At 41.4% G+C, this 27,108-nt stretch overlaps 2 protein-coding genes across 10 annotated transcripts in view; one reads left to right on the plus strand and one right to left on the minus strand.

The window, feature by feature from the left end:
- The window catches only part of POLR3A (RNA polymerase III subunit A), a 45,321-nt gene extending 42,327 nt beyond the window's left edge, over nucleotides 1–2,994 (minus strand). For 6 of the 7 annotated variants that reach the window (XR_009819171.1, XR_009819175.1, XR_009819173.1 and 3 more), the window contains exons 1-4: nucleotides 2,575–2,834; nucleotides 2,236–2,371; nucleotides 1,639–1,776; nucleotides 948–1,119 (exon numbers count right to left, since the gene is read on the minus strand). Coding sequence is in view for 1 of the 7 variants with exons in the window: in XM_062000985.1 (XP_061856969.1) it covers nucleotides 948–1,119; nucleotides 1,639–1,776; nucleotides 2,236–2,371; nucleotides 2,575–2,765 (637 nt within the window). In the remaining 6 variants the exon portion in view is untranslated. Of the gene's footprint in view, nucleotides 1–947; nucleotides 1,120–1,638; nucleotides 1,777–2,235; nucleotides 2,372–2,574; nucleotides 2,835–2,865 lie in introns of those variants that run through there. The other variant, XR_009819174.1, reaches the window with a different exon arrangement.
- A 453-nt stretch (nucleotides 2,995–3,447) lies between these two features.
- Nucleotides 3,448–27,108, plus strand: part of RPS24 (ribosomal protein S24) — a 491,176-nt gene continuing 467,515 nt past the window's right edge. The window contains exons 1-6 of one of the 3 annotated variants that reach the window (XM_010201410.2): nucleotides 3,449–3,529; nucleotides 4,623–4,688; nucleotides 5,188–5,397; nucleotides 5,852–5,962; nucleotides 9,441–9,476; nucleotides 10,363–10,454. In XM_010201410.2, coding sequence (XP_010199712.2) covers nucleotides 3,527–3,529; nucleotides 4,623–4,688; nucleotides 5,188–5,397; nucleotides 5,852–5,962; nucleotides 9,441–9,443 — 393 coding nt within the window. In that variant the 5' untranslated portion in view covers nucleotides 3,449–3,526 and the 3' untranslated portion in view covers nucleotides 9,444–9,476; nucleotides 10,363–10,454. Of the gene's footprint in view, nucleotides 3,530–4,622; nucleotides 4,689–5,187; nucleotides 5,398–5,851; nucleotides 5,963–8,226; nucleotides 8,238–9,440; nucleotides 9,477–10,362; nucleotides 10,455–27,108 lie in introns of those variants that run through there. The other 2 variants (XM_062001668.1, XM_062001667.1) reach the window with 2 other exon arrangements.

Here is a 27,108-nt window from a genome sequence, read left to right on the forward strand (position 1 = left end):
GCTGTTTATGTATCATCCCAGTATCCTCTAATGTAATTTTGGAAGTGAATTGTCAGAAAGTCTGAGAAATATTATCAAGTCATGCAGGTAATTCTATTCATGAAACTTCCACTGACTAGTACAAGCACTTTCTGAACTCAACTATTTTCCTGAACTATGCTCACCTGCCACTTAAGTGCCTATTGCTTGTACCTCAAATCATAAATGTCACTTACAATGAAACAACTCTCTGTTTATTCAGATTTTTAGTGAGTTAAATTTTAGCGAGTTAACCCACAATTTTAGTGAGTTAAAAACACAAAGTTTCAAGTTATGAACTAACCATCCACTATTAACCTGTAACACTGCAAGCCCTTTAACAGCAGCATCACTTGCTTAGTGTACACAAAGAGAAAAGCATTTTGAAAAAGAAATGTGTACTCTTATAAAGATACCCTGGCCCAAAGAACAAATTCCAGTGTAATCCAAGATCACCACAGTTCAAATACTGCCAAATTGCAGAACACATCCTCCTAGAAGACAAGCACATCTCTAGTCTGAAGATAATTTAATACAATGATGGAAGATGAAGTTAAAATTACGAAGTCTACAAACACTTCTCTGTTTATATATTGATCCCTGACAATAGCTCCCAATATATTAACACATGAAGTGAGGGGGTTTTTTGCCATTACTCAATTAGCAATATTGGTTATTGTCATGAAGACATGTCATAATAAAAGAAAAGAAGAAACTAGGATAATGTCTATAGCCACATGAATAAAATATCAACAAGCATGTATCAGGCATTAAGAATGCAACTACTAGATTCTTAATAAGGGCCAGAAAGAACATCCATTAGCTGAGGAACAAACAAGGACAGTCAGAATTTTGATGCCTATCACAGCCACCAAGGTAAAAAGTATCACAGGAGATAAATATCACTAACTGCCAATGTCAACACTCACCATTAAAGGCACCACAGTAGGGACAAGTGTTTTTCTTTCTGCACTTTTCAGACACTTTCTTTTTTAGGCCTCTCTTCTGAAGATACGTAAGGCCAGGTCGCTTCAGGTAATCCAAAAACTGCTTTTTTTCTTCCACTGACAGCATGATATGACAACAGGTTTTGCAGATCATCTTAAATGTAAACACATATCAACACAGTGGTTTAACAGGCACATTTAGAGAGGTAACCTCTTTACAGCTCTTCAATAGAATGCAGGGTTTTTGAATGAAATGGTCTTGGTTGAAAGACCAATTGACATGTTGTGACACACCAGAAAAACACATGGAAAAAAAATACAGTCAATGAAGGGAATACTTATCTAAGTTCTGCAAGAATCTGAAAATCCATATAAAAAAGAGCTTTGATTTACTGTGATGTTCTAAAACAAGCTGTATCTCATACTTTTAATTCAAACTCCTATAGGAAAACAATGGATTGAATTAACCTGTCACATCATAAATGAATGGATGTATTTACATCACTGAGACTGGTATTGAAACACATTTCATTTACAACACACAAGATGCATCAAGATAAAATTTATGATACAGCTCCGTTTGGATCTTTTAATCACTCTTTCAAGAATCATCTTTCCTGATAGTTTCCTTTTTCTAGCCTAGAAACTGAAAGCAAATGAGGATTGTTTTTACCTGCAAGATGCCTATCACGGCTTTGAAGTATCCAACATGAAAACAGGGCAGTTCTAAGTCAATGTATCCATAATGTCCTAAACAATCAGCTAGATTTTTCCCACAGGTTTCACAGGGACGGTCTTTTTCACTGGTTCCCTTTGGGAGGAGAAGAATCATAGACAAAAAAATAGCTATAATCAATTGAATGCATAGAAAATACAAAGTTATTAAGCTAGTCAGCAGGCTCACAGCACTTAGTTTTCCCAGTATCAGTAGCATACATTCACTTTAAGAAAAGTGTCCTTCACATCCAGGCCCTACTGATATTTGTCACATGAGCTCACAGAACTTTTGAAAGTGATTTACAGCCAATCAATCCGCAATGTATCATTTTGTAGAGGAATCTGTCTGGGTCTCTCAGCAACTATGCCCAATGCTTTCCCGAACCATTCAAAAGCATGAAGCAAGCAGCTTGTCACTGCAACTGACAGTCTATAACAATTCAAGTAGATGCACATTTGCATGTGTTCTGGACAAGCAGTGAATTTCTGTCGCTCTTATTTAAAACCAAGTCATTCCACACGAAGGGTTGGAAAAAAGCCAGCCAGTTCTCACCATGCGATGGTCAAGTACTCCATACTGCAGTGGAGAGTGATGGTTGTCCTGACTATAGAGGTTTTTGCTCACCACTTGAATGTGAGCTTGCTGACGCATCTCCTCTGGAGACTTCATGCCAAAACAGATGTGGCTTCTGGAATGGAAACGTCACACATATGTAGGTGCACACACACGTGCAGAACTACTTACAGCAATGCACACATATATGTATTTAGAAGCAACGCAAAGGTGGCCCAGTCAATCCATAATATTGCTGAAGCAAGTTCTGATTTCGGATAACTCTAAACATTAAAGTTGTTCTGTGGTGAGTTTGTGGTCCCTGTCTAGGGGATTTACCTCGGGCAACCATGGAGCTGCACCCCAGGCACCACCACCCCAGAGGCCCGCCAGCAGCCCGAGCCGAGCCCGGCAACGCTTACGACAGCGCCGGTGTGGCTTGCAAAAGCGGCCTGGCTGTACACCAGCCCCGCTGCGCTCTCCTGCACGCTAAACTTCTGCCCGGGTTCTTTTACAGCGGTTCGGCACATCCCGGCAGCTCCGCCGCTCGCCACCACGGCCACCGAGCCCACTCCGCGGCAGCGCAGCCCTCACGAGCCTCCGGGACGCCGCGCGGGTCGCCCCACTCACATTTTCTTGGCCACGTCCGTCTCCCTGAACTGCTCCTTCACCATGGCGGCGGCGGGGAAGGGAAGGCGCCGTGGCTGCGGTGTGTGAAGGGAGGCGGCGGCGCGGCCGCGAGGCCGGGCGGGCTGCACGCGGCGGCACGGCGCGGCACGGCACGGCGCGGCCCGGCGCACCCGCAGCGCGGAGCGGCCCCGCCTGCAGCGCCCGCTGCTGGCGCACAGCTGACGGCCTCCCGGCGCCGCCTCCCGCCGTCGGGCTCGTCCTCAGCGGGCACCGGCAGCCGCCGCTCCGCCCGGCCGCTGCTTGCGCCCACCTCAGCGCTCCCCGCGGCACATGGGTCGTTTTATCGTTACACACCAGCCACAGCCCATTTCCCCTGGCACCAGGAGCTGTGCCGCCACGCTCACTTCCAAGCTCCGCGCCTGGTTTCCCCACAGCAGCCGTGGCACAGGGCCCGGCGGCGGGGCGGGGCGCGACGGCGTGAGGGAACCCGCCTCAGACACGCTACCGTCAGGCACGCACAGGCCACCCTTGCCGCCACCTTCTCCTTGGCCCTACGCATAGCTCCGCCCCCAAGGCAAAGGCCCCCTACGCCGCCTTATGATTGGCTGCGGGGACTCTTTCCTTCCTTTTCTCGCTCGCTGGCAGGGAGGCCGCAGCCAAGATGGTGAGTGTGTGCGCCTACAGCGGTGTAATCCGCTTCGCTCTGCCGCCATCCTGCGCCCCTGGGCTTCCCGACGTGCCGGATCCTGATGGGCCGACCTGCCCGTAGGAGCTGGGGGGGGTATGGCGGAAGCTGAGCGGGAGTTTGTCCTCCCAGCTTCAGCCGGGGCCTGGCCGCGGCGCGTCAGTGGGGATGGGCTCCGGAGTGTGGGCCGGGGTATAGACTTTATCCGCAGTGTCTCCGTGCTGCTGGTCGGTAAGAGCAGTTCTAGGCTTTGGTCGTGGTGTAACACTGTGTTCCTTTGCTTAAGGTGCTAAAGGAGTGATGGGGTTAGTCGAGAAAAGAGAAGGCTGAGAGGGGACCTCATTGACAAAGTACCTAAAAAGTGGATGTCAGGAGCATGGGGTGGCACTTGGTTCTGTCGTGTCCAGTGACAGGACAAGGGGTAATGGATATGAGCTAGAACATTAAAAGTTCCACTTAAACAGGAGAAACTCCTTTGGTGCTGAAGTGAGGAAGCCCTGGCCCAGGCTGCCCGGAGGGGTGTGGAGGCTCCTTCTCCAGAGGTTTCCAAAACCGCCTGGACACGTTCCTGTGCCCCTGATTGATTGAGCAAAACCTGCTTCGGCAGAGGGTTGGGCTGGATGAGCTCTAGAGGTCCCTTCTGACCCACAGCATTGAATGAAATCATGCTCATGTAGCAGTCTCATGGCTATTCCTCTCTGAAAGGTTTTTTTTAAGGAGATCTCTGCATTAAGGAAATTTTAAGCATAAAAGTGTGTTAATGAAACTTATGTTACATAATGGTGCTTAGGCTTGTCATCCATGTGTTGTATTAAAGACCACTTCAGCTTTTAGAAGTGATGGAGATATGTACGTTGCAGTGTCGTTTCGAGACTGAGGAAGAGTCTGTCAGTTTTTCAGGGTACTTTATAGAAGGTGATTTTGTAGCCCAGGACCAGTCCATTTAGGTTATGTGCTCATTGTCACCAACTGAGAGACTCCTGACTGTCACCTTCTCATGCAGTACTTATGTATTTCTTCAGCTTTGAATTGCGTGTTTAGCTATTGTTTTCTTTTCTGTCTTCTCTCTCAGAATGACACAGTGACCATCCGAACCAGGAAGTTCATGACAAACAGGCTTCTTCAGCGCAAGCAGATGGTAAAAGAATACAGAAAATTGTCTTTGGGTATTTACTGGTTCTGCAAGTGGTTTTTAGCCACTCTTAAGTAGGGGACCTTGAAAGCCTCCAGAGGTTAAATGCATTGATACATACTGAAGGGAAATGATGATGGTTGATGTAGTGAGATGTTTTGTCATTTGAAGTTGCACCAGGGGAGGTTTTGATTGGATATTAGGGAAAATTTCTTCAGCAAAAGGGAAGTGGTGGAGTTGCCATCTTTGGAGGTATTTAAAAGCCTTGTAGGTGAGGTGCTGAGGGACATGGTTTAGTGGAATTTGGCAGTGATAATATTAAAGGTCTTTTCAGTTGAAATGCTTCAGTGAAGCGGGAAACTTAGGAACATTTCTTATCAAATTAATAATACTTGCTCCTGCTAAGGTGAATTAGTTTAAGCATTACACTCAGGGTATGACTGCAGAGCTGGGCTGTTGTGCTGGATATTGACCTTTCATACAACCTGTAAAATGTCCTTCTTAGGTGATTGATGTTCTTCATCCTGGGAAGGCCACAGTCCCCAAAACAGAAATCAGGGAAAAGCTGGCAAAAATGTACAAGACAACCCCTGATGTCATTTTCGTCTTTGGCTTCAGAACTCACTTCGGTGGTGGCAAAACTACAGGTTTTGGCATGATCTACGATTCCTTGGACTATGCAAAGAAAAACGAACCAAAGCACAGGCTTGCCAGGGTAGGTTGTCTTCTGGTGACTTGAAAACAAGGAAGATGGATTTGAAATGCTTAATTGTTCATGACTTACATGTTTAAAAGCTTCAGTTTTATGAAAGTACTGTTGGTCTACCTATATAAGAAGTCTTAAAGTAGCATAGGTTAGTTTCTGTGTTTGAAAATAGGGTAAGTTTTTTTCTTGTACGTAACAGAGGAATTGGGAAGGCAAAACAGACATCGCCAGTGATATTTAGCAGTAAAATGTAACTAATCACTATCAAAAGTCCTGAAGAATAAGAGATGGGGTTGATCCCTACGCTGTTTCAGTGCTTGTGCTTTGTGTTGAATCATTTATTAGTCAGCTTGTCTCACTGTTTAACTGATATTTCAAATTTAAACAGTGATTGAAGAGTGCAGACATAGAACTTGCATTTAATATAGTAACTCTGAATGTAACTTATAACTTCTTTTAATAGCACGGCTTGTATGAAAAGAAGAAGACTTCTAGGAAGCAGCGAAAGGAGCGTAAGAACAGAATGAAGAAAGTCAGGGGCACAGCCAAGGCAAATGTTGGTGCTGGCAAGAAGGTAGGATGAAAATGTTTGTAAGCTAGAGTGAGCATGTTGTATTTGAAATGTTGATTAAAAATTCAACAGATTAACGTTGTTTTTCTTCCATTTTTTTTCACCTGTTCTACGGGATAACAGAAGGTAATCTGTGTTGTACAGCTTATCAGCTCAGTAGCTTAGTTTTGCTCTTCACTGCTGCAAGCTTAGCTGATACAATGTGAAACAATGCTTCTGAAATGATTGTTTTCTATGTGTCACTTGAACTAAAGTTAAACTTTTCATAAATCTAACAGCATTGCTCTAATTGCATAACTCAGTCTTGCAATATACCAATTAGATCATCTATAACACTTAATCAGACTGCCTAAAAATCTAGCACTTACTCCACCAAGATGCTGTTATTTATAGAGAAGGTTTGGTAAGGATGTGTTGTGTCGCAAGCAGTGAGGACTGTGTGTGCACAGAAGTAAGTTGGAGTGCCTGCTTAATCCTGAGTTTGAGTGATTCCCAAGACTGGGGTTTGCCCCTGGTGGGAGCTCCCTGTGCTGTGGCTGGAACTTAAGTAGCTTGGAGGCTAGACAGAGTTCCTCACCGAAATGGGAGTAGCTTGGATATGAAGTGGATCATCCTCTGAACGTCATCCTAAGCTGTGCAGCTGGGTGACTATTTTCAAGTGTTTGAAGAAGAGAGAGGGTGATGGGTTTTGATGCTTAGTTCTGTAGCTCCTAAAGTACCTTGACATCTTGAACTTCAGTAATCTTCACTTTTGCTTTCTTTTTTTCTACTTTCTTGGAATTCTCCATCAGAAGTGAAGTATCTAGCAGGTACTGAAAATGAGCATGAATGTGGTGACTGAACTACACATCACTGAACCATGTGTCCATCCTAATCAAAGCACTGTATTGCCTTGTGTACATGCATGGTTAACATCCTTCTGTAAGGGTTCACATAACTCCAAAATGAACTTCATTCTGTGCAACTTGGAAATAAATTTGGCTGCTAGGGGAACAAGACTTTTTCAAACTAGTGAACTAACATTAAAATAAGGAATTCCCAGTGAGAGGGAATTCAAGAAACTCAATGCTGTTGATCTGAGGCATTGGTTCGGAACACCCCAGGTTCTGATTCAAAGTAGTACAGTGCAGCTGCATGTGTAACTTCACCTTTGTGTGAAAGGAGTTGTGCACCTTCATGAAAAAAATAAGTCACATCACAGCTTTGTGTGTGTGAGATGGTGGTTGTCAGCATTAAATTGTATTTAACTATTTGTCTGCAGTATCCCAGGTTTAAACACAAGTTACAGTGAAATGAGAAATCTCAGTGAAATTAGATTCCTTAGTGTGCAAGTGAAATTCTTGGAATCACTGGATGGAAATAGACCAATGTTGGTGCAAACTGCTGGATGAGAGAAGTACTCTACTAGATAAGAGTTTGAGCTTTTCTGCTTTACTGCTGTTTTACTGATTCAATTCCACAATTATTTACAGTACAACAGCACAAATCAGCATTTGGTATAGGAGTAACACTGACATCCACTCTCTTGTTAATGTCAGGGGAGTCATTAGTGTTGCACTGATACTACTAGTATGGATGAGCTTTTTCCCTGCAAGAATTTAGCACTTGAAGGTAGCTGTTGTTGATGACTGGAGCATCTTTCATATGAGGAAAGGCTGCAGGAACTGGGGCTGTTTAGTCTGGAGGAGACTTAGGGGAGATCTTATTAACATTTACAAATATCTAAAGGGTGGGTGTCAGGAGGTTGGGACATCCCTTTTTTCTATAGTAGCTAGCAACAGGACAAGGGGTAGTGGGATGAAGCTGGAACACAAAAAGTTCCACTTAAACATAAGAGGTGAGGGAGCCCTGGCACAGGCTGCCCAGAGGGGTTGTGGAGTCTCCTTCCTTGGAGGTCTTCAAGACCCTGCTGGACATGTTCCTATGCAACCTGATCTAGGTGACCCTGCTTCTGCAGGGGGGTTAGACTAGATGATCTCTAAAGGTCCCTTCCAACCCCTACCATTCTGTGATTCTGTGATTCTGTGATTCTGTGATTCTGTGATTCTGTGATTCTGTGATTCTGTGATTCTGTGATTCTGTGATTCTGTGATTCTGTGATTCTGTGATTCTGTGATTCTGTGATTCTGTGATTCTGTGATTCTGTGATTCTGTGATTGTTAATGCAAAATGCCTATCACTTGCTAAAGCTCTCCAGTTCATCGAAATTCTCTTAAAGCACGTAAGCACTTTACAGATTTGTGATCGGGATTGTATGCTGTGATAATTAAATGAGCAGATGTGATTTTTGTATCAAGTGCTTCGCAAACTAGTAATAGGTAAACTTTGTGTTTAATTAGAGATTCTTTCATGTCTTTTAAGTTGCTACTTTAAGCATGCATGGGTTAGCTCTTTTTTCTCTACTGGTTTTAATCCCTCACATTCAACTCCAAGACAAATTAATTTATATGCTTTTTGGAAAATTTGGTTGCTAACAATTTTGTGCTGTATCACAAAAAAGCTTGTGGAATGCACTTGTATCTTAAAGCTTTGTCTTCAAAAGTGCACGTCTCAACGTGATTGTGTGGCGTGGTTCGTCATCCTTGTCACAGCCATGTGGAGGAACTTGTAATAGGAGTCCTGGAATATGTTTTGGAGTCCACCTATACAATCTGTGAAAACTCTCAAACATATAAGCACTTGATTCTAAGACACCATCAGGCAAGTCTAGATTGTTACAAGAGTTAGGTACCATGTATTCACAAAAGCTATTGAAATGGAGAATCATACTTCAATAGTTGTTTGTGAACTGTTAAGTCAGATATCAACTGTGCTGATATCTGACTGTGAAGAGTTTTCTTTGCTATTTTCTTTCACTCCTTCAGAACTCCCCTTCTCTTTCCCTGTGGGTACAAGAGAAGTATTTTGAAGTACTTTCTGTGATTTATTTTCTGTATCTTTGCAGTTTGCTGAAGTTACAGAAGTTTCCAACAAGTGGATGGGGATATCCCTCACCCAGCATTTGCATTCAGTGCAAATTCGGTCCCATATACCCTGGGACACTGAAATGCAAAAGAAAAAAAACCCCACCTTACCTTTTAATGTCACAACTGTAATGTTAACAGCCTTTGACATGAGAGCCCTCCAAACAGAAGTGGTTTTTAAGGGAAAACTTCATCAAACAGAAGTGGGGATGGATAGGCACACTTCTGTTTGACTGCCATTGTAGCTTGTAGGTATAATCAAACACACCATTGCATTCTCAGTATTGCTTTGAACAGCTATTGTAAGGTCCCATTTTGAGTTTGAGGGAATGTGTGAAATCAAAGACTTAGCCTCTACAGTAGTTAAAACTTTGAGGTTTTCCTGTCACATTTTACTGTTGTAATTGAAAAAAGAGCATATTGTGAGTGTCAGGAAAAAGCCTCAAAGCTTCATCTTTCGCAGTGGTAGAACTTGGGTAAAACTGTTCTCTTGTTCATTAATGCTTTTTGTCTTTCAGTAAATGAGCATACTTCAGATGGAAAATGGATAACAGGTAAGTCTTCAGAAAGCTTTCTAAGGGTACACATTCAGTATCATGATGACATAGGTGTAGTGTTGATTTATACAAAGACCATGGTACCTGTGCTGAAATAGAACCCAGTGCAGGAGTTGAAGACTGAGAGAGTTAAATATTTAAAAGCACTATTGTGCTTATTGCTGAGTTGACACTTTATAAAACTTCCATTTACATTAAATAAAATGTGGTTAGTATGAAAAATGAAATAATAGGCAGCTCAGACTGTTTCTAAAATTGTTGATAATTTAGTCTAATAGGAAAGAAGGCTTACCTTTTCCTGTTGTAGATAGGCTAAGGAGAAGATAGCACACTTTGGTTTGTATTGTTTCAAATGGATTGAAGTAGTATGATATCTATTTTGAGGAATTTGAAGGATTTTTTTATAGATAATTCAAGTAAATTCCTTATAAACAAACCTGAGCCTCCTTTAGGCAAGTCCTTGACTGTATCTTTGCTGCAGAAACATAAGTTGCATATGCTGTGGGCAGTAACTGTTAAAGACAAAATGCTGTTTTTATTACAAATGGTCCGAATGACTCAGTTTAAAGTCAACTTAAACTGTCTGGGAACTGATGTAGTGCTAAGCTCATGTCTTAAACAGAAAGCTGGTGAAGCAGTTGTAACTTGTTGAGCTCTTCTACAGAAATGCTGTAATGTAGGTGCTCATTTAGACTAGATGATCTCTAAAGGTCCCTTCCAACCCCCACCATTCTATGATTTACTCCCATGACAGTTCTATGAGATCTTCTAAGAAAGGCAGTGCGGTTCATCTTTTTTGAAACCTGTTTTTCAGGTTGTGTAAAGGTACAAGTATAAAAAATTGTTTTAATCATGTGTCACTGATCTATGTCTTCCTTTCCAGACTACATAATCCCATGGATAAGAACAGAGGGAATCATTCTGGACAGAAGCCATTCATCTGTCTTTAATATGAAATAAACTGTGTCAATAAAATGTTGGTTTGCCTTTTAGTTTTGATTTGAACGCTACCATTTTGTGAAGCTGGAGAAACTGAAGAAGTGTGCACTGTTTGCACTGTATTAAAATCTTTTCATAATTAAACAACTCTTGTTTTGAGTGTCAATTTGAAGTGAATCAGCTTTCTAAAGGTAGTGTAACCTCATTCCAAGCAGGCAGCATTAGCTCATGGAGGCAAGGATGCTTTTGGCATCTGATGTTCACACTGTGGTTCAAAAGACATTTTAAGATGAGCTTCTTTGATTGCTGTTAGTGTCTAGACTGTAGAAGACAGCTGAAGGGGGAAGAAAACATGTAGTCAGGTTTTCAGAGTTGCTTACTCCCACAGTTAAGATGTTTGCTAATGGATCTGGGCATCACTTGTCTTTCATTCCTGAATTGTCAGGACGGGCTCTGGGATCCTTCTTGAGTCTGCAAACTGTGCAGTACACCCCTAATTTTTCATCTGATAGTGTTAAAGGAGTCCTTGAAGAGGGTAAGAGGCTGTATGAGACATGTTCTGTGCTCTAAGCTTGGGCATTCTGGTGTGGCCGTGCCAAGTAGCAACCAAAATGAAAAGTTTCAGGACTGAAACAGGCTGGGCAGCTCTGGCAGCTGTGCTGATGAAGGCTCTGGCTTGATTATTACCCAAGCACAGTATTTTTAAGTTGTACCACCTTTGTAGGGAAGCAGCATGTTCTACCACAGGTTTGGCAGAAAACCACCCAGCCTATGTCAGGGTTGTTTAAGTGCTTGGTAGGGGGTGCTCTTGTCCTAGTAATTTCCACGTGAGTGCTGTAAGTACAGATGCAGCACTTCTTGATGCCTCTTTCTACCTTGAGTCTAGAACTAGTGAGGTTGCTGTTGTCTGCCTTCAGCAGCACCACACTTCCAGCTGTACAGTAAACTTTCTGTGTTTCTGCCTTTATTGAGGGATTGGGTACTCCTGTTACTTCTAAACACAGGTGAACAAGTGTGATGTTAGTCTAAGGGGATGGCAAACCAGTAATTGCTTCTCAAATAATAGTTTTGATTCTGATCCTGGGGAAGTTGAAAGGCTCTACTTGGCAGACAGATCCTCACAGGTAAATACTTATTGGAGGTTCTTCCAAAAGGCTGCATTAATTTTTGAATACTTGCTAAAGAGATATTAAAAGGGGGGTTTGTAGGTACAGGCTCAAGAGTTCAGTGCACATGTGATTTAAGTAGGTGATACTAAATTTCTGACAAGTGAAAAGATTCTAAGGAATATGGAACAAACATGCATGTAAGGCTTAGAGTTAGAACCTGAACCTGTTTTAAGGGCAAAGCCTTCAGTAAGTCCTTCCTGTAGATAATGTTCAGCAGCAGAGAACCCCACGATTAAATGTCACTGAACACTGAACAATCACTAGGGGGTGGTGTGAACACAGTAATACAAATGCAAAGATTTGTGTAGCAGTTTTTCACTAAAATGGCTGAAAGGAGGCCAAATTGTCCCCTGCCAAAGAGGTCAACTCCTTTGCAAATCCACATGAAGAGTAGTTGTGCTTACGATCTGAGGCTTCAAATGGTGCTTTTGTTTCACTGGTTCTTTCTCTTTTTTTAATTGAATGGAAACCATCTGTTTCAGTGAAGACAGTACATTCACCACTTTAAAGCTCTAGAGTGCTGGCACAAATTCTAGCTTTTCTTTTTCAGAAGCCTTCTTACCTTAGTTTTAAGCAAGCAAGAAAGGGTCTGTAAGTAAGCAGCAGCATAATGGTGTAGGTATCATACATGGTTTGACTTGCCATAATAAACAGTACTGTTCAAAGAGGACATGTACCTCCTGAAGCAGAACTTACTTCTGGAGTTAGAATTCTTCATTTTCATCATGCCTTACATGCTATTCATTACAGGCTTACAGTAACTTTTCAAAGCAGGTGGATTTGACATGGGCTTATTGCTTGGTGCCATAATGAGGTATTTGATGCCCCATTTTGGTGATTAAAGATTAACAGCAAAAAACTAGTCAACATAGAACACCTAACTTTCCTTGTTGTGTGCTTAAGTTATAACCAGAGATCTATAAGCTGTACTCTTGTGTTGCAATACAAGACATGAAGCACAAAAACTGTGGGACAAAATGACATGAATTGCTCTAAGGTTAGCTGGTCAAATCTGACACTTCACTTGAGGTTATTTCCATAACTGCAACATTCAGCATGGACATGGCTAGTCTCTTCTATCATTCCACCTGGAAAATGGCAAGCAATGGAGTAGCTGCCATCTGGAGTCTTGGTGCTGCAACAGTCTGGAGACATAAGCAGTTCTTCATGGGAGTTTCTGGTCTGCCAACGTTTTGCCTTCATACATTAAGCAGTGTGTAGCAGATGCTCTGCAATTCAGAACTTTAACGCACACGTCATGCTGTGAAGATTCTAGGTTAATCCCCTTTCCTGAGGGAGGTAAAACAATTAAGTGGGATGCATCAGTGAACAGGAATCTTCACTTCTTTCCCTAAATGTACTCTGAAGGTACCTTTTCATTTCCTGCTCATCTTGGCGCATCCCATCATCTGTAGGTAGTAGTTTTTGTCACTGTCGCCTGCTTTTAGGCTGTGGCCTGGCCCTTGTATTTCAAGACCCTAAGTGTTTTACCTATTGCATGACTACTCTGGAACCCAGATTAGTCTCTGAAGGATTTCTGGAGAACTGCTTCTAAGTTATTGAAGAGTAACCTCAAAGTGGTGTACAGGGGAAGAATTTAATCAACCCTTTGCCATTTTTAATGGCTAGGATGTGTTTGGGTTGTGTGGGTTTTTTACAAGAGATACTACCATGGAAGGGAAGATGCTTTGGTTTTTTTGTAGTGAGGATTCAATATTCTATAGCTGGACTATAGTAACAGCAAATGAAGTATTCCTGTGAAGTACTTTAAAAGCTGTGCAGAAGCCTCAGGGCTTGACTTAATTGAAACTGGATAAAGTAGTCTAACTTCTTGCTGAGGTTCCACCTCTACGTTCACTGAGATATTTAAGACACAGACAGGAAATGGTGGCTCCTATCTGAAGGAGGTTGAAGCCTAGAAGGCAAAACACAAACTACAGGGGATCAAAGACAGATTTACAGGGGAAGTAGAGTCTGTTTTAGGAAGCAGAGATTAATGTCTTGGCATCACAGAAAATGTAGCAACTGTGATACAGATGAAAGATGGTAAAATTTGGCATCACCTGGGCAACGAGGTGGTTTTGTCTAGGGAGCAGCTTGTAACAGGCTTGAAAACAAATGTGGAGGGAAAGAAATGAAGCTGATCTCATCAGTGAGTTGAAATGAAGCACAATATGCTGTGAGAAGACTGTATAACCAATAGGCAGGAGCATAAAAGGGTCATGTGAGCTCTTTCTGCTCATAGAGAAATTGTCACTTCAGGAATAGAGGATGCAAGTCACTGTCAAATCTGTTTGCAACAGCCAGAAGAAATTAAGCTGCCCACATTATTCTGGTCAGTTCCTGTGCAAAATTAATGTCATGTTCTACACAGAAGAAATATAACATTGTCCTGTAGCAGCTGCTGATATTAGATCCATACTGTAAGTTTGAGATTCTCATTGTGAATGCTTCCTGCTCATGTCCTCCTATTTCAGCTAAACTTGATATTTTGCAGGGATATTTTTTGGTGGTGCTAAGAGTCCAGATGAGAACAGTTCATATTTTTTTCTCTGAATACTGGCAAAATCTTATCTGAGCAGGAGAGCTTTCCAATACAGGCAGGAGGCATTGAATATAGGCATATAGGCATTTCTAAAACAATAATGGTAAGACCAAGTTATCTAGATGGACATATTTATTACAGTCCATCTAAGACATAAAATTGAAAGGTCTAAGTAAGCTTTGACAAGTCAAGGTCAGTAGTAGGCACACTGTAGTACATGAATGCTTTTGGAGTCTTGCACTTTAAAGGAGTTAAAAGGGGAACATCTGTAACATTTGTGAACTCCAGTTACATCTCAATAAAAAATTCCCATTGAGTTTTATCCTCATCTGTAACTCACTAGGTTTCTTCTTACTTTTAGTCTTTGCTTTCTGTAACAGCTATAGCTAATGAATCAGCAGCAGAAGTAGCTAACAGACAATGTGTGCTCTAGAAGATAATAGTGGGGGTTTTGTTCCAGAGGTGGCCACTGGCAACCTGTGCTATTAACAAAAAAGCTCCATCTTTCTTTCCAGTTACTGCTGCTCATCAGAGACCCGAAATAAGGTCAAGTAGTGTGCTGAGGCAGAGACACTCAGAGCATCTGTGGCTTCTCTAAACACAGTAGATGTTATACAACTGAGAGCAATGCTTCACTGGGGTAGGTGATAACAGTTTATGCTCACGTTCATCGGGTTGAAATGCAGCTCGTTGTCTAATGAAGCTGGCCAAGCTGCAAACTGACCTGCATTAGGAGAAACATGCTTCACTGCCTTTCATTGTGATCTGATTTGATTGTACTGGAGCTGCTACCCTGCTATCATTTTCTGTCAATTTTTGCTAGCCTGTTTGTTAAGCCAAGCATCATTTGTGTTGATTTGATAACAGGTTTCAATCACTGATAATAAAACTTTTCTGTGACAAGTGACCTCAGATCCATATCTCCTGTGCAGGGTTGGCTCTAAGTAGGAAATTGGGACTGACAAGTTCTTTTTTTTCCCTCTATGTTTCCTGTCTCGTTTAACAGCCAATGGAAAAATTGCACTGGAAGTGGCTTAATAGTTTTACATGAAAAGGGGAGAAAAGTTGATTTTCAAAATGTTGGTCAAGAGTTTCTGCAGAGTTTGTTTCACAGAGCTTGATGGATCCCACTACAGCCCAGAAGAGAAATCAAGCCATAGTATTTTTTTAAAGGCAAGTAGAGGGCTGTTACAAAACTTAAGAGCTGTCAGAATGCTTATTTTAGGTATTGATTTTAATGGATCAGTTCTGGTTATTGAAGACAGCCAGGCTTATCTAGGCTCAACTTCAGGGCATTAAAAAAGTAAAGACTAATGTAAGGACCTAGGATTGGGAGAAATGGCTATGAGAGAACAGAGCCTCCAAGCTCAGGTGTGGTGATGCTTCTCTTTTGCCTGTCAGCTTGGTTTTCCAAGTACTTATCACCCCTAATCTCTTTATTTTATTGCTTAAATAGCTGTCTCGATGTGAAGCACAGGAACACGCACAAAAAACTGTGCATGGAGCCTGCTGAGTAATTAAAATGATTTTATCTAGTCCTTTTTAATCCACACAGACCTCAAGAGCAAATATCTTGCTTTTCAACGAAGATGCATACAAGAAAACAGCTAAGATTCTCCAAGAGATTGTGCAAAGTGATCCTTCAGCCAGCAGAGGACTGTAGAACCACGTAGCATGCAGTTATTGATGCAAAAACATTCAGTCACAAAGACTAAGGGGAAAAGCCATGTAGCAAACTGAGTCATCGAGACAGCCTCTTAAACATGGTAAAATACTGAAAAGGGAGGCCTCTCTTCTTTGTTTGTTTCTCATTAAAGAATTTAATTTGCCCCAGGTTCCCCTTGTCAATGAGGATCTATGGGAATTTTGTTTACATTTTGAAGCACACTGCCAAGAAGAGTACTTCATATGGCAAGTATCCTGAACCTTTGGGGGAATGACAACACCAGAGAAATGGTGGCGCATTCCCTAAAGGAAAACATACTTCATTTGTAATGAACATTATGTCTGCAGAAACTAATGGCACAACCTCCTATTCAGTTTATGTAAAATAAAACAGGCCCATATGTTGCTGCTTTTAGAGTTTGGGTGTTTAAATTAAATGCTGTTTAATGAATATTCAAGCCCATTTGCTCCAAAGTTGTGCTCAGTGTAGCATCTTTTCCCTCTGTCTTTCATCTTACCTAGAGTATTAAGCCATTACAAGCGGGTGCTAAAGCTGAGGCATCTGTTTCTGACTAAACTTGGATATTAAAATGCCAGAGCAGATGAGAGGGTAAATAAAAACATACAGTAATAGGACTGTATTATTTTTTGTTTTGTAATTAAGACTGAGCAAGGTTTGATATGCATGACACCCCTTAAGAAACAGGAACACTCCCCGGGCTATTACAGCAGCTGCAGTTTGGGGATGTTCCAGTGGCATTTTCACTCCACTCCCCATTTCCTATGAGTTAATTCAGCTTTTTCAGTATGGGTGGCTCAGATGCCTGTGCTGGGATGCACCAGAACATGGCTTTCTAGACACATTTGCATCTGTGTGGGGCTATAAGCAGCTTTTAGATCTCAGTGCCTGGATGTGGGCTGGCTGACTAGAGGCACCCTATAAAAGCTGATTCACATACTCGCAGGAACGAGGCTTTGCCTTTTATCATCTGTCCCCAGCTCAAAGTCAAGTAGAAGTATCAGGAGGCTGGAAGAAGCCCTCTGGAAGCCAGATCTGTCCTATTGACTGCCCTATTGAATGGTCTAGGACCGTTCAGGCTTGAAATACATTGGGCATGTGTCATCAAAAGTCAGTAACTGCCCTGTGAGAGGTGACTTTGACTTGGGAAGAAACCCACAGGTACAAATAGGTGATCGAATTCAGTCTCATGCATTTACTTCCATCTAGTAAACCGAGTTTTCAATTCATGAAGGCACTCCTGTGTATGTTTAAATAGGTATCTTGTCAGGAAAACCTCTCAACAATGCATAATATGAAGCAGGTACTTAAATGTTTTCAAGAACTTTATCTCTGAGTCTGGAAACTGTCAGCACTACCCTCTTTTTTTTTTTTAATAGCATGGAAAAAAAAATCTCATTAGAAGGCAGCTGGAATGTAAACACAAATCACAATAATTGGCTTTTACATATTTTCATGAGGGTTCTTCAGATGCTTGTTTTTACTGCACAAGTGCAATGTTGTAGATATACAGTGAAGCCCTCTTCAGAGAATAATTGATACATGGATAAAATATTTAAAAACATTTCCTAACAGTGTAAATCTACATGAAAGCCAAAACTATTACATCAGAAAACCACACACACAAACCCTCAGATCCTTTAAAATTCTGTAATTTGCTAGAGCTCCCCTGGCCTAACTAATTCCACTGTCTCTACTGAGCTGGGTTGTTAAGCATCCTTTAGTGCAAGAACAGAACAAGAAATTGCCTACCTAATGAGGTGTCACCTGAAGATAGTTAACCTGTTCTGGGCATATCTGTAGACATAAAAATTCACTGTTTATCTGTCTCTCTCTTAGAGTATTTGTTAGGAATCTCCAGTTAGAAAAAGAAATCTCTACATAGATACAAATCTTTATGAAGTTGATAATACCGTCACTTACCTACAATGTGAGTTTCAGGGATGAACTACACTTTCAGGGATGAACTACTTCTTGTGCTTCATAGAATCATAGAATGGTAGGGGTTGGAAGGAACCTTTAGAGATCATCTAGTCCAACCCCCCTGCAGAAGCAGGGTCACCTAGATCAGGTCACATAGGAACATGTCCAGGTGGGTCTTGAAGACCTCCAAGGAAGGAGCCTCCACAACCCCTCTGGGCAGCCTGTGCCAGGGCTCCCTCACCTCAACAGTGAAATAGCTTTTTCTTCTATTTAAGTGGAACTTTTTGTGTTCCAGATTCAACCCCTTGTCCTGTTGCTAGCCACTATAGAAAAACCTCCTCAACCTCCTGAACAGGAGTTGGGACATTTCAAGAGGAAACAACACTGTTCTGGCTATGGTACAGTAAGCAGTGAGACACAGTCCTACCCTGAAATACTGACTGTATTTTGCATCTCAGTTCTGAGCATCTAAAACTTGCAACACATAGGAAACTCTTTTTTCTTTTAAAAACTTGCTTTGATTGAGAATGAGATTCTTTTGAAATGCAGCTCCATGTTACATTGACTTGTGCTATCCTCTGTGTGGATTCAGTGAGTACATCTACTCACTGTAGTGAAACAATTCTTATGGATTTTAGCATTTATTATAACTATGGAGCCAACCCAGATGACAGAGGGAAATGAAGTGTCCCTTCATCACCTGTGGGACTGTTCAGTGGTTGCCATCAACTACTGTTTTCTAAACCCTCTGTGGACACAGGGGTAAAATAAACACCAACCCACAAAACGGTGGGATATTTTTTGAATCAAGTGAGTATATCCATGTGTGCTGAGTTTGCAGATAATCTGCTCCTTTTAGCTCTACAATAAACACAATCTGAGCAATCTTCTGTTCATCCATAGGATGACTAAAGTATAGGTGACTTGAAATCAGTAACAAATGGCTTCCCAAGTCACCAGTGTTGGTCTGAGTTCAAGTTTCTAGAGCTCTCTATCACACAGCAACCTGGACACTCCAGCATTCAGAATGTAGCTCACAAGTCCCATTTTGCTTCCTATGTCCCTCCTCTGGAAGGACTCTCACTCCTTACCAGTGACAACCTGACTAAAGTGCAGAGGGCAAACTATTCTCCAAACACCAGCAAACTATAAAATACGTTTTCTTTAGCCTATCATGCTTTAACACACACACACACATACACACAAACTCTTTCTTCTTGTCAGCTATAACAAACACAAACTGTCCCTAAGGAGAAAACAAACACTTGCTGTGGTATGCAAACACTGTGAATTCATGACATCAGTGCTAACATGGCTTGTTTCAGCACCAATTTAAAACCCATTCTCCTGCACCTTATGTCATCTCTTCTTGGCTATCTATCCAGTTTCTTCCAGGTTTGTCATATTAATCTGGCATCCACCCCTTTGAATGCTAAAATGTGTTATTCCCCCCCTTTCTACAGTGGTGTGCATGTTAAAACATTGAAATATTTTTGCATCCTCCTTACTGCTGTGTAGGAAAGATGAAAGGGGCCGTGGAGAACAATTGCACATCATGGATCTAGCCCTCAGGATAGGAATGATACTGATGACAACCTGTCGAAACGCTGAACTTGTGCTGGTGTTTGGATGAAAGAGGGAATGCAAATGAGGGATAAGGAGAAAAGAAAAGCTTCAGAATGAGCAAGGGGGATTTTCCAGCAACAGAATAGCAAACATTGTCAGAGCATTTGTGATTACAAGTCATACAGCCCTCCACTGTCGGGAGCCAGAAATGTCTCTACCTCATTTATGCTCCTTCCCAAAGACATCATAATGCCTGAAAGAAAAGAAATCTAGACACATTCCACAAGCTGCAGAAGGAAGATTTGCTTTACTAAAGTCTTAGAAAAGACTCTTGGACTCTTGCTTGCATACTACCTGCCGGGAGCTATCTGGGGGTAGACTATAAAAGTCAAAGCATTTCTGTGACATTTCAGCTTCATGTCTATGGCAAACTCACATAACTAAAAATACTGATAAATTGGTTAAAAAGCATAATACCCTCATGGAGGTGTTCCCACCTCATGGCAGGTGAGATTCTAACAAGATAGCTCAGCTTGATTATACAGTTAAATCAATGCTATTTTCCATGATATCTGAGACCTTTAGGATTATACCCAAGTACTGACATTAGCAGTGAGGCTGCAGCTGCCTTCTTTGGAGGATAAGCAATATAACAATGCTTAAGTTTGTGAGATGTATTTCCATGCTTTATACTGCAGAGAAAGAACTAACATGCTGTAAACCCCATACTTTTTCCAGAAGACAGCCAGCAATTATGCTGTGTGTGAAGGAAAACATTTCCAGAGCTCACACGGATGTTTTTAAAGAGGGAAGAATTCTGTTTTCCACACAGGTTTTAGGCAACATAATACAAGCACAATATCCCTCCAAAATGTCAGTAGCACTAGACAGAATCATTACAGGAAAGAAAGCTGTTTCTCTCCAGTCTTGTGCTATTCTGTGCTATCCCTCTCCCTTTGCTTTCCCCCATTGCCTTGCAGGTAGGACATTGAAAGAAGTTGTATATGAGGAACTGAGAGTAATCGGAGCACAGCAGTCTTTCTTGATTTATTACTTCATTCATTAATCCATATCTAAAATGCAATTTAGGACAAGGCTCAGAAATCCTCACTCTGACATGTTCTCACATATTTGATAAATGATTCCACTGGAAGAGGCTTGGAGGGCATCTGCAGTAAATTCTGCCGAGATCTATTTCTCAAAACATTTTTACACTTTCATATCAAATTAGAGGATATCTCATAGATAAGGGTAAGTGATGGGATTTCTATCACTTGGATGCATGTGGAGTAGTACAAGAAACCAGCACAATAAGAAAGCCACAGCTTCAGGACAGTCCCCTTGAAAATAATTCTCAGATTCTTTTCCTTTCAACCCAAAGTTGTTCATAGTCATTGAGATGTTTGAAGACATTAATACACACACTCTTCTCTTACTACCACAGGAAGGAACAGTGTTACATACAGATTCCATTTTGCCAGGCACTTTGTGGATTCTTAATATCAAACTGGAGGGAGTGGGATAAAATCTTAACATGGCAGTCACACAGTCTCCATGTACAGGACCAAGATACCAGCAAGACTCTATAAACTTGGAAACTGTGATTGGGCTAGAGAGGGGCAGTGAGAGTTTCTGTTTTGGAGATCCTTTCTCTCTCCTCAAACTGGCTCCAGAATGTAGGCCCATACTGCACTGTCTATAGGCTTTCCTCTTCCCTTCCACCTTATTTTTGATAGTCTTTACACTCTCATTTCTATACATAATATTCCCTGCTCCTAGCTTCTTACATTCTTCCCAAAGGCTTTGGTCAGGCTATCTCTCCAGTTCATGCCAGGTAGGAAGTAGTCAAGAAAAGGAATGTCACTAACAGGAATCTATGGGAGCAAACAAGTGGGAAGGTGTTTACCTCTCACATGCCTGCATCTGAGAAGTATCTGCGCCCAGCCAAGCTTAGTATAGTCATCTTCCACCTTGCTTTATCAAATCAGGACGTGTACAAGTGCACACCAGTGTTCCTGCTGTTTGAATGGCAAACAGCTCAGACAATTCCCAAGCTCTCATCCCAAGATCAGAAAAAAAGAGATGGGAAGTGGGCATTCCCCTTCTGTTCTCTTCTATGCTCTGCTAAACTACTCCTACAAATTAGAGAACAGAATCAGCTTTGAGAGGAAGACTGTACTCAGAAACTGTTTATTTACAGTTACAGTACAGACCTACTGTCAGCAATGGGACTTTCTGACAGGGTAAATAAAGCTTTAGTGTTTTATTTATCAGAGAAAAAAGAGTTCCAAATTAGCAAGATTTGGCCTTGAACAAATAATTTTAGCTCAGAGCTAATGAGCTGAGCTGATACCTATTTAAAACCTCAACTTTAAAAGATAGGATTACATTGATCTGCTAGGTATATAAGACCTAGCAGCTCCATTTTCTGCCTTTTCTTTGGATTATATTTTGTTCAGAAAGTGTCAAATAAGTAAGAGTGAATTCTAATGACTGCTTCTTTCTCTCATTCTTGCCAGCCCTTTAGCTCAAGCACCTTTTGTCCATTTCTCCAAAAATTTAATACAAAATCTCTTCCTGCAAACCAAACATGAATTCAGGGATGCTGGTTTCTGACAGAAACTCAGCTGCAACCTCACTTTGATATCTGCAGTGAACATAGCACGCTGCAGATCTCAATCATGTATTTAAATTCTCTGTGGATATATAGATTATTGCTGCTGTGCAAAGGAAATCTTTCTGCTACCCTTGAGTAATATCCTTTAGCCTTACTCAGCCTGAAAGTATTTATCAGAAAGTCATTACAGCTGTTTTGTTTGCATATAGCTTTCATTCCTCATATTTTAATGTCTGGACAGCATTAGCTCAATTAGGCTAATGAATGAGTAGGTCTCCTAATATTTACTATCTAATTAGTTTACTGGCCTAGACGTAACGTGCAAGGTCTAACTGCAACATCTCTAGCCAAGGCTGTTCTGAAGAACTTGATGGTCTATTTCTTTGATATTTTGACCCAGTGCTTTTTGGAGGAGACAGAAATGGACTAATTTCTGTATCTGTTTTCCTTAAAGACTGTCTAAGCAATAAAGTACCCTAGAAAAGGTGATACTCTTGCCCTATTAAACTCCCAACCAGAGAGCTCTTGAATCCCTTCTATCTAGGGCAATCTGGAGGGAGTGGATAACACCTGAGAAAGACACTAAAATAAAGGGCTTTTGATTTTCAGCTGACACAAAGCAAGCAACAAGAGAAATGGGGGACAACATAGTGGACTATATCCCAAGGACAATAAAATGCTCTAATATATGCTCTTCCCTCTCCAAAGGGAATAAAAGAACGAATGCATAGCAGAAGTTACTTTTATTGCTTATTATGCTTCTTGAAAGTGATGAGATCTTACCAAGAAGAGGTCATATCAAAACATACAGATGCACTATGAATGGAAACCAAACAATCAATGTTACATATAATTAAAGTAGGTCACACTGTTTCTTAAACAGCAGAACAAAAAAATCAATCACATCTTTTCCCCTCCCTATTTATTTAATGAAAAGCAAAATGATAGGTAATTTATCACAGGACTCCTAGCAGGCTGAACAGGGTGATCAGCATTAGCCCTAACCTGAAGGAAGGGCTGCATCTAAACCCTGCTGCAGGTACTGATGCTGGGAGAGTGCCAGGTGATGCCTGGGTGCTGTGCAGAAGGGTCAGGAGTGTAATGTAGCTCCTGCTGCTGCTGCTGCTGCAAGCCAGGTGAGGTAAGGGGCGCTTTCTACCTACCCCCAGCCTGAGGGCCTAGGCTTCCTGCTCTGAAGGCTGCTCAGAATCTGAAAGCCCAGAGAAAGGAGGATTTGGTAATGGGTAGCTGAACCTTCCCAGGCTCATTTCCCCTGAGTAAGAAAGTAGAAGAGCAGCTTCTTAACTGAGGTATGTCTGAATGCTCTGGGGATCATCAGCTTAACTTGAAATTACAAGAGAGCAGCCTTAAGAATTTTGGAACTTCGATAAAGGGAGGAAAATTCTGGGATCTCTGTTTAAGACTGCTGGAACTTTCATTCCACTATTAGAAATGCTTAAAAGAGCAAAAAGTTAAGTGTGTGAGTGAAGCAGTGGCTGACTTTCTTTTTAGGTTAAAAAAAAATCAACAAAACCCCCACAGTTTGACTTGCTTCTAAACTTGAGGTTATCCTTTTACAAAAGAGAATGTACAGAAGGAAAAATAACATGCCATTACTTGGATAATTAAGGTCTCTTTTTGTAATTACTTTCACTTATTAGCCCCTTAGGCTTTGACCCAAAAGGTGGCTTTATAAAAGGCTTTCTCTAGTTCAATCGGTATTTCTAGCTAGCTAGAAAACTAAAATTGGAGTATGCAAACAAAGCATCTTCCCTTTTCCTCTGCCTCTGTTTATTCTATATAGTATATCCCACAACTTGGAGACTGCACAGCTTTATTTCATTTAAGTTGTGCTTTAACTTGGTAACACTATGCACAGCTGCAGGGCATAACATGAAGATACATATCTAGAGCTATATGGCTTGGTGCATATGTGACTGTTAAGTGGTTGCATGCCCTTTCCAGTTCTATTCCTTAGTGTTACAAGAAGTGCTGGGAATTCCAAAGCATTCCCAAGGTTTACTACAAGATATTTGTACTTCTAGTTGTAAGGAGTTTGCCTCCAAAGAAACTTATGCTGCCTTCTATTCTCAGGTTATTCAAATGATAACAGATATCAGAAATCTCCAAAGATGGATATTGGATCATCTCTTTAATGTAATATAATTATGAAAGGAGCCAAAGTTATGGTTAGGAGCTATAAGGAACACAGGAGCCTGTTCATAGAACTTGGATGTTTGATCTTAAAAGCATCCTGAGCATGGGATGCACTGGATATTTTCATCTTGAAGCTCCTGCTGAGGTAGTTCAGTGACCCACCATTAAGAAGAAAAAGACACAATGGGCTGTTTTAGCCTTAGGGCCTTTTTCTTTTGTGCAGCAGCATCACTGCTAATGATTCTGAACATCCCAAATAAGTAACTACTGGAAGCTAAAGCAATTTGTGAGGCATTCTGGAAATGTTTGTAGATGCGGAAATAAATATGAAAAAAGCAGCCTTTCACTGTTTCCTGTAGCAGTACATGAAGGTATATCTGTATTACATGGAACTGATTATTGTGGTGTTAGAATTACTTTTGTGTGCCACATAGGCTAACTGAAAAGAGGCATAACTGCTATGCAAGGATGGGAGGTGTACCTTGGGTAGCAATTTTGCTTCCTGGCTTTCAGGAAGCTACTTACATTTGGGCAGGAGAAAGGAGATAGACTTGGCCTTTCACATTACTGGGTTCAAGAAGTCCTGACATTAATGATTTTAGAGAAGTCGGGTCTCTGAGTTTCTGCCTTGCTAACAGCAGCTGTATGTCATGAAGATGGGGAATACATAGTGGATGCCCCTGCTGTCTTGGACTGTAGTAGAACACTTACTGACATTCAAATAATCTTTGCTGTGTTCCAGGATTAACAAACCATATTATGGTAAATGGTTTTTAAAAAACCCCAAGACATTTTAGAGTGTCCTCGTAGCACTTCAGGGAACTAATTCTATCCTGATTCACTGCTGGTGTGTTCAACCAATGAACTGATTCTTTGTAAACAATTACCCATGGGAGGGAATGTTTTGTCTTGATGACAAAACCTCCTGAAGGTGTATGATTTCCTAAAGATGTAGGTCTATATCGTTAAGCACTTCCAATGTCTTTGAAAGTCAGCTGCTATATTTTATTGTTGAAATATCTACTTGTACGGTGTACTAGGGTGTCAGCATATCAGAAAGCTGTTCTTACTGCTGTACTGGTAGTATTGATTGGCTGTGATCAATAACAGTACAATCAAAAATAGCACAAGCACTGCTTACCCTTCAGCTCTGGATTTGGCTTTTTGCAAAATGGGAATGTTTCACTTTCTGTAACCGCCTTTCATTCTGATCTAGTGCCACTGCAGTTACGTGTAAGCTATGACAATGCACCTCCAAAACAAGTTGGAATCCTACTTTGCAAACATTTATATATAGGTTTTTCATATGGTCCCAACACATTCTGTTATCTCTGAGCTCTGAGTGTTAATAGACTAATTTCTTATCCCTTCTACTCCATCAATGTACATTCACACAAATTCGGGTGGCAGTTTAGAGCCAATTAAAATTCATAAGCCACAAGTAGCGAGTGAAATTCTGAGGATTAATTTACTCACTGGAGTATTAATCTGTGTAATGTAGTAGGTTATCCTTCAGTAAACTTGGCTATATGGAGATAGGGAGATACATTTCCTTGCATGTTTTACTGTAAATGCAATAATTGGTCCCACTGGGCTGTTGAGCTTGGATGGTTACAGGCAGCAGAACCACCGCAGCCGCGGTATGAACCCTGGGAAAAAGAACCGAATCAGCAATATGAAATCCAGTTGTGTTTACATAGCAGGATCCATCTTGCTGTTCCTACACTGCCCTGACTTTGAGATCAGGAGAGAAAAGGGGAAACAAATAAAAATTAAATGAAATGGAAAACAGAAAGACAGCCCTAGCTGTGAATATCAGAAAGGATAAGCCAATCCCTCTATCTCCCCCAGACCTCTTCATCTGAAGAAGTGAATGAGAAGGGTTTGGAAAAGGGAGGCAGTGATCATACATTACTTAGTACATTTGGCAGAAGGAGCTTCCTCCTTAAGGCTTGTGAGTTAGAATCTTTTCACACTTGGAAAACTTAATTGATCAAGCCTAGTAAATCTGACTTTTGTTAATGGGTTTTTAACTATCATTTATTCAGCTAATGATCTTGCTGATAGGGAGCAGGGACAGAAAGAGATTGTGGCTTGTGAAGGGCCCCAGGAAAAGCTGGTGCCTGATCCAATGTTGTAATTTAGATCCTTTCCTCTCTGCTTCAAGATGTTCCTCCTTTCATCACCTTCAGCCTTCCTACTAAGTTTCAAACTGTGAGCTTGCTATGGTAAACCCACAAGAATTCCTATGTGCTTAAAAACAACAACAAGCTGGAAATAAAGCAAGTGTCAAGGAAACCTGGAAAGAGAAATTGTTTTCAAGGTTTTCTCTGGTTAAATGAAGTCAGAGCAAGCAAATGAAGAAGGAAGTATGCTGTTGCAAATGGTATATATGCTGTTGCAAATGGTATATTTGGAACACTGAGGTTTCAGGCTTAAGAGCTGCAGTAAGAATTCCTCTCCTAAAAGAGGCTAAGCCTGGTATTCAGCACTGGTTTTGCACCGCTATTGCTGGCCATGGTTTGAAAAGCCAGCATCCCTGTTGTTATCTCGCATTACTGGATTTATCTATCATACTCCCTCTGACAGGGATGATACTGAAAGGCCCAAACCTGCTTAGTTGCCTTTATCTGGATGACATGTGAATTATCCTTGTCCAACTTCCTAGTCCTAATACTTGTGGCTGTCAATCGATGTGGAGCAAAACTACATGTGTAGATAATTCCATTTCCTCCTTGGTGAGCACTGCTCCGTCTCCTAGGTGGTGTATCCTTCCAAACTCCTTTTCTCAGCAATGAACACTCTGTCCCCTGGACAACTTTAATCCCAAAACAGGTTGTGACCTTGCAGGCTGCTACATGGCAGTGAAAATTAGGCAGCAATCATGGTATGGCTACTGGGCTTACCAGTCTGCATTTGCCAGCTGCACGTTCCGCTAGGCTGTGCGTGAAGACATCAAGTTAGCTATTGATTTCCAGGAAATGGAGAAGAACTGACTGCCTTCTGACCTCTTTATAGGACCAACACTG

The sequence above is a fragment of the Colius striatus genome, chromosome 8, assembly GCF_028858725.1.
Source record: "Colius striatus isolate bColStr4 chromosome 8, bColStr4.1.hap1, whole genome shotgun sequence".
Lineage (NCBI taxonomy): Eukaryota > Metazoa > Chordata > Aves > Coliiformes > Coliidae > Colius > Colius striatus.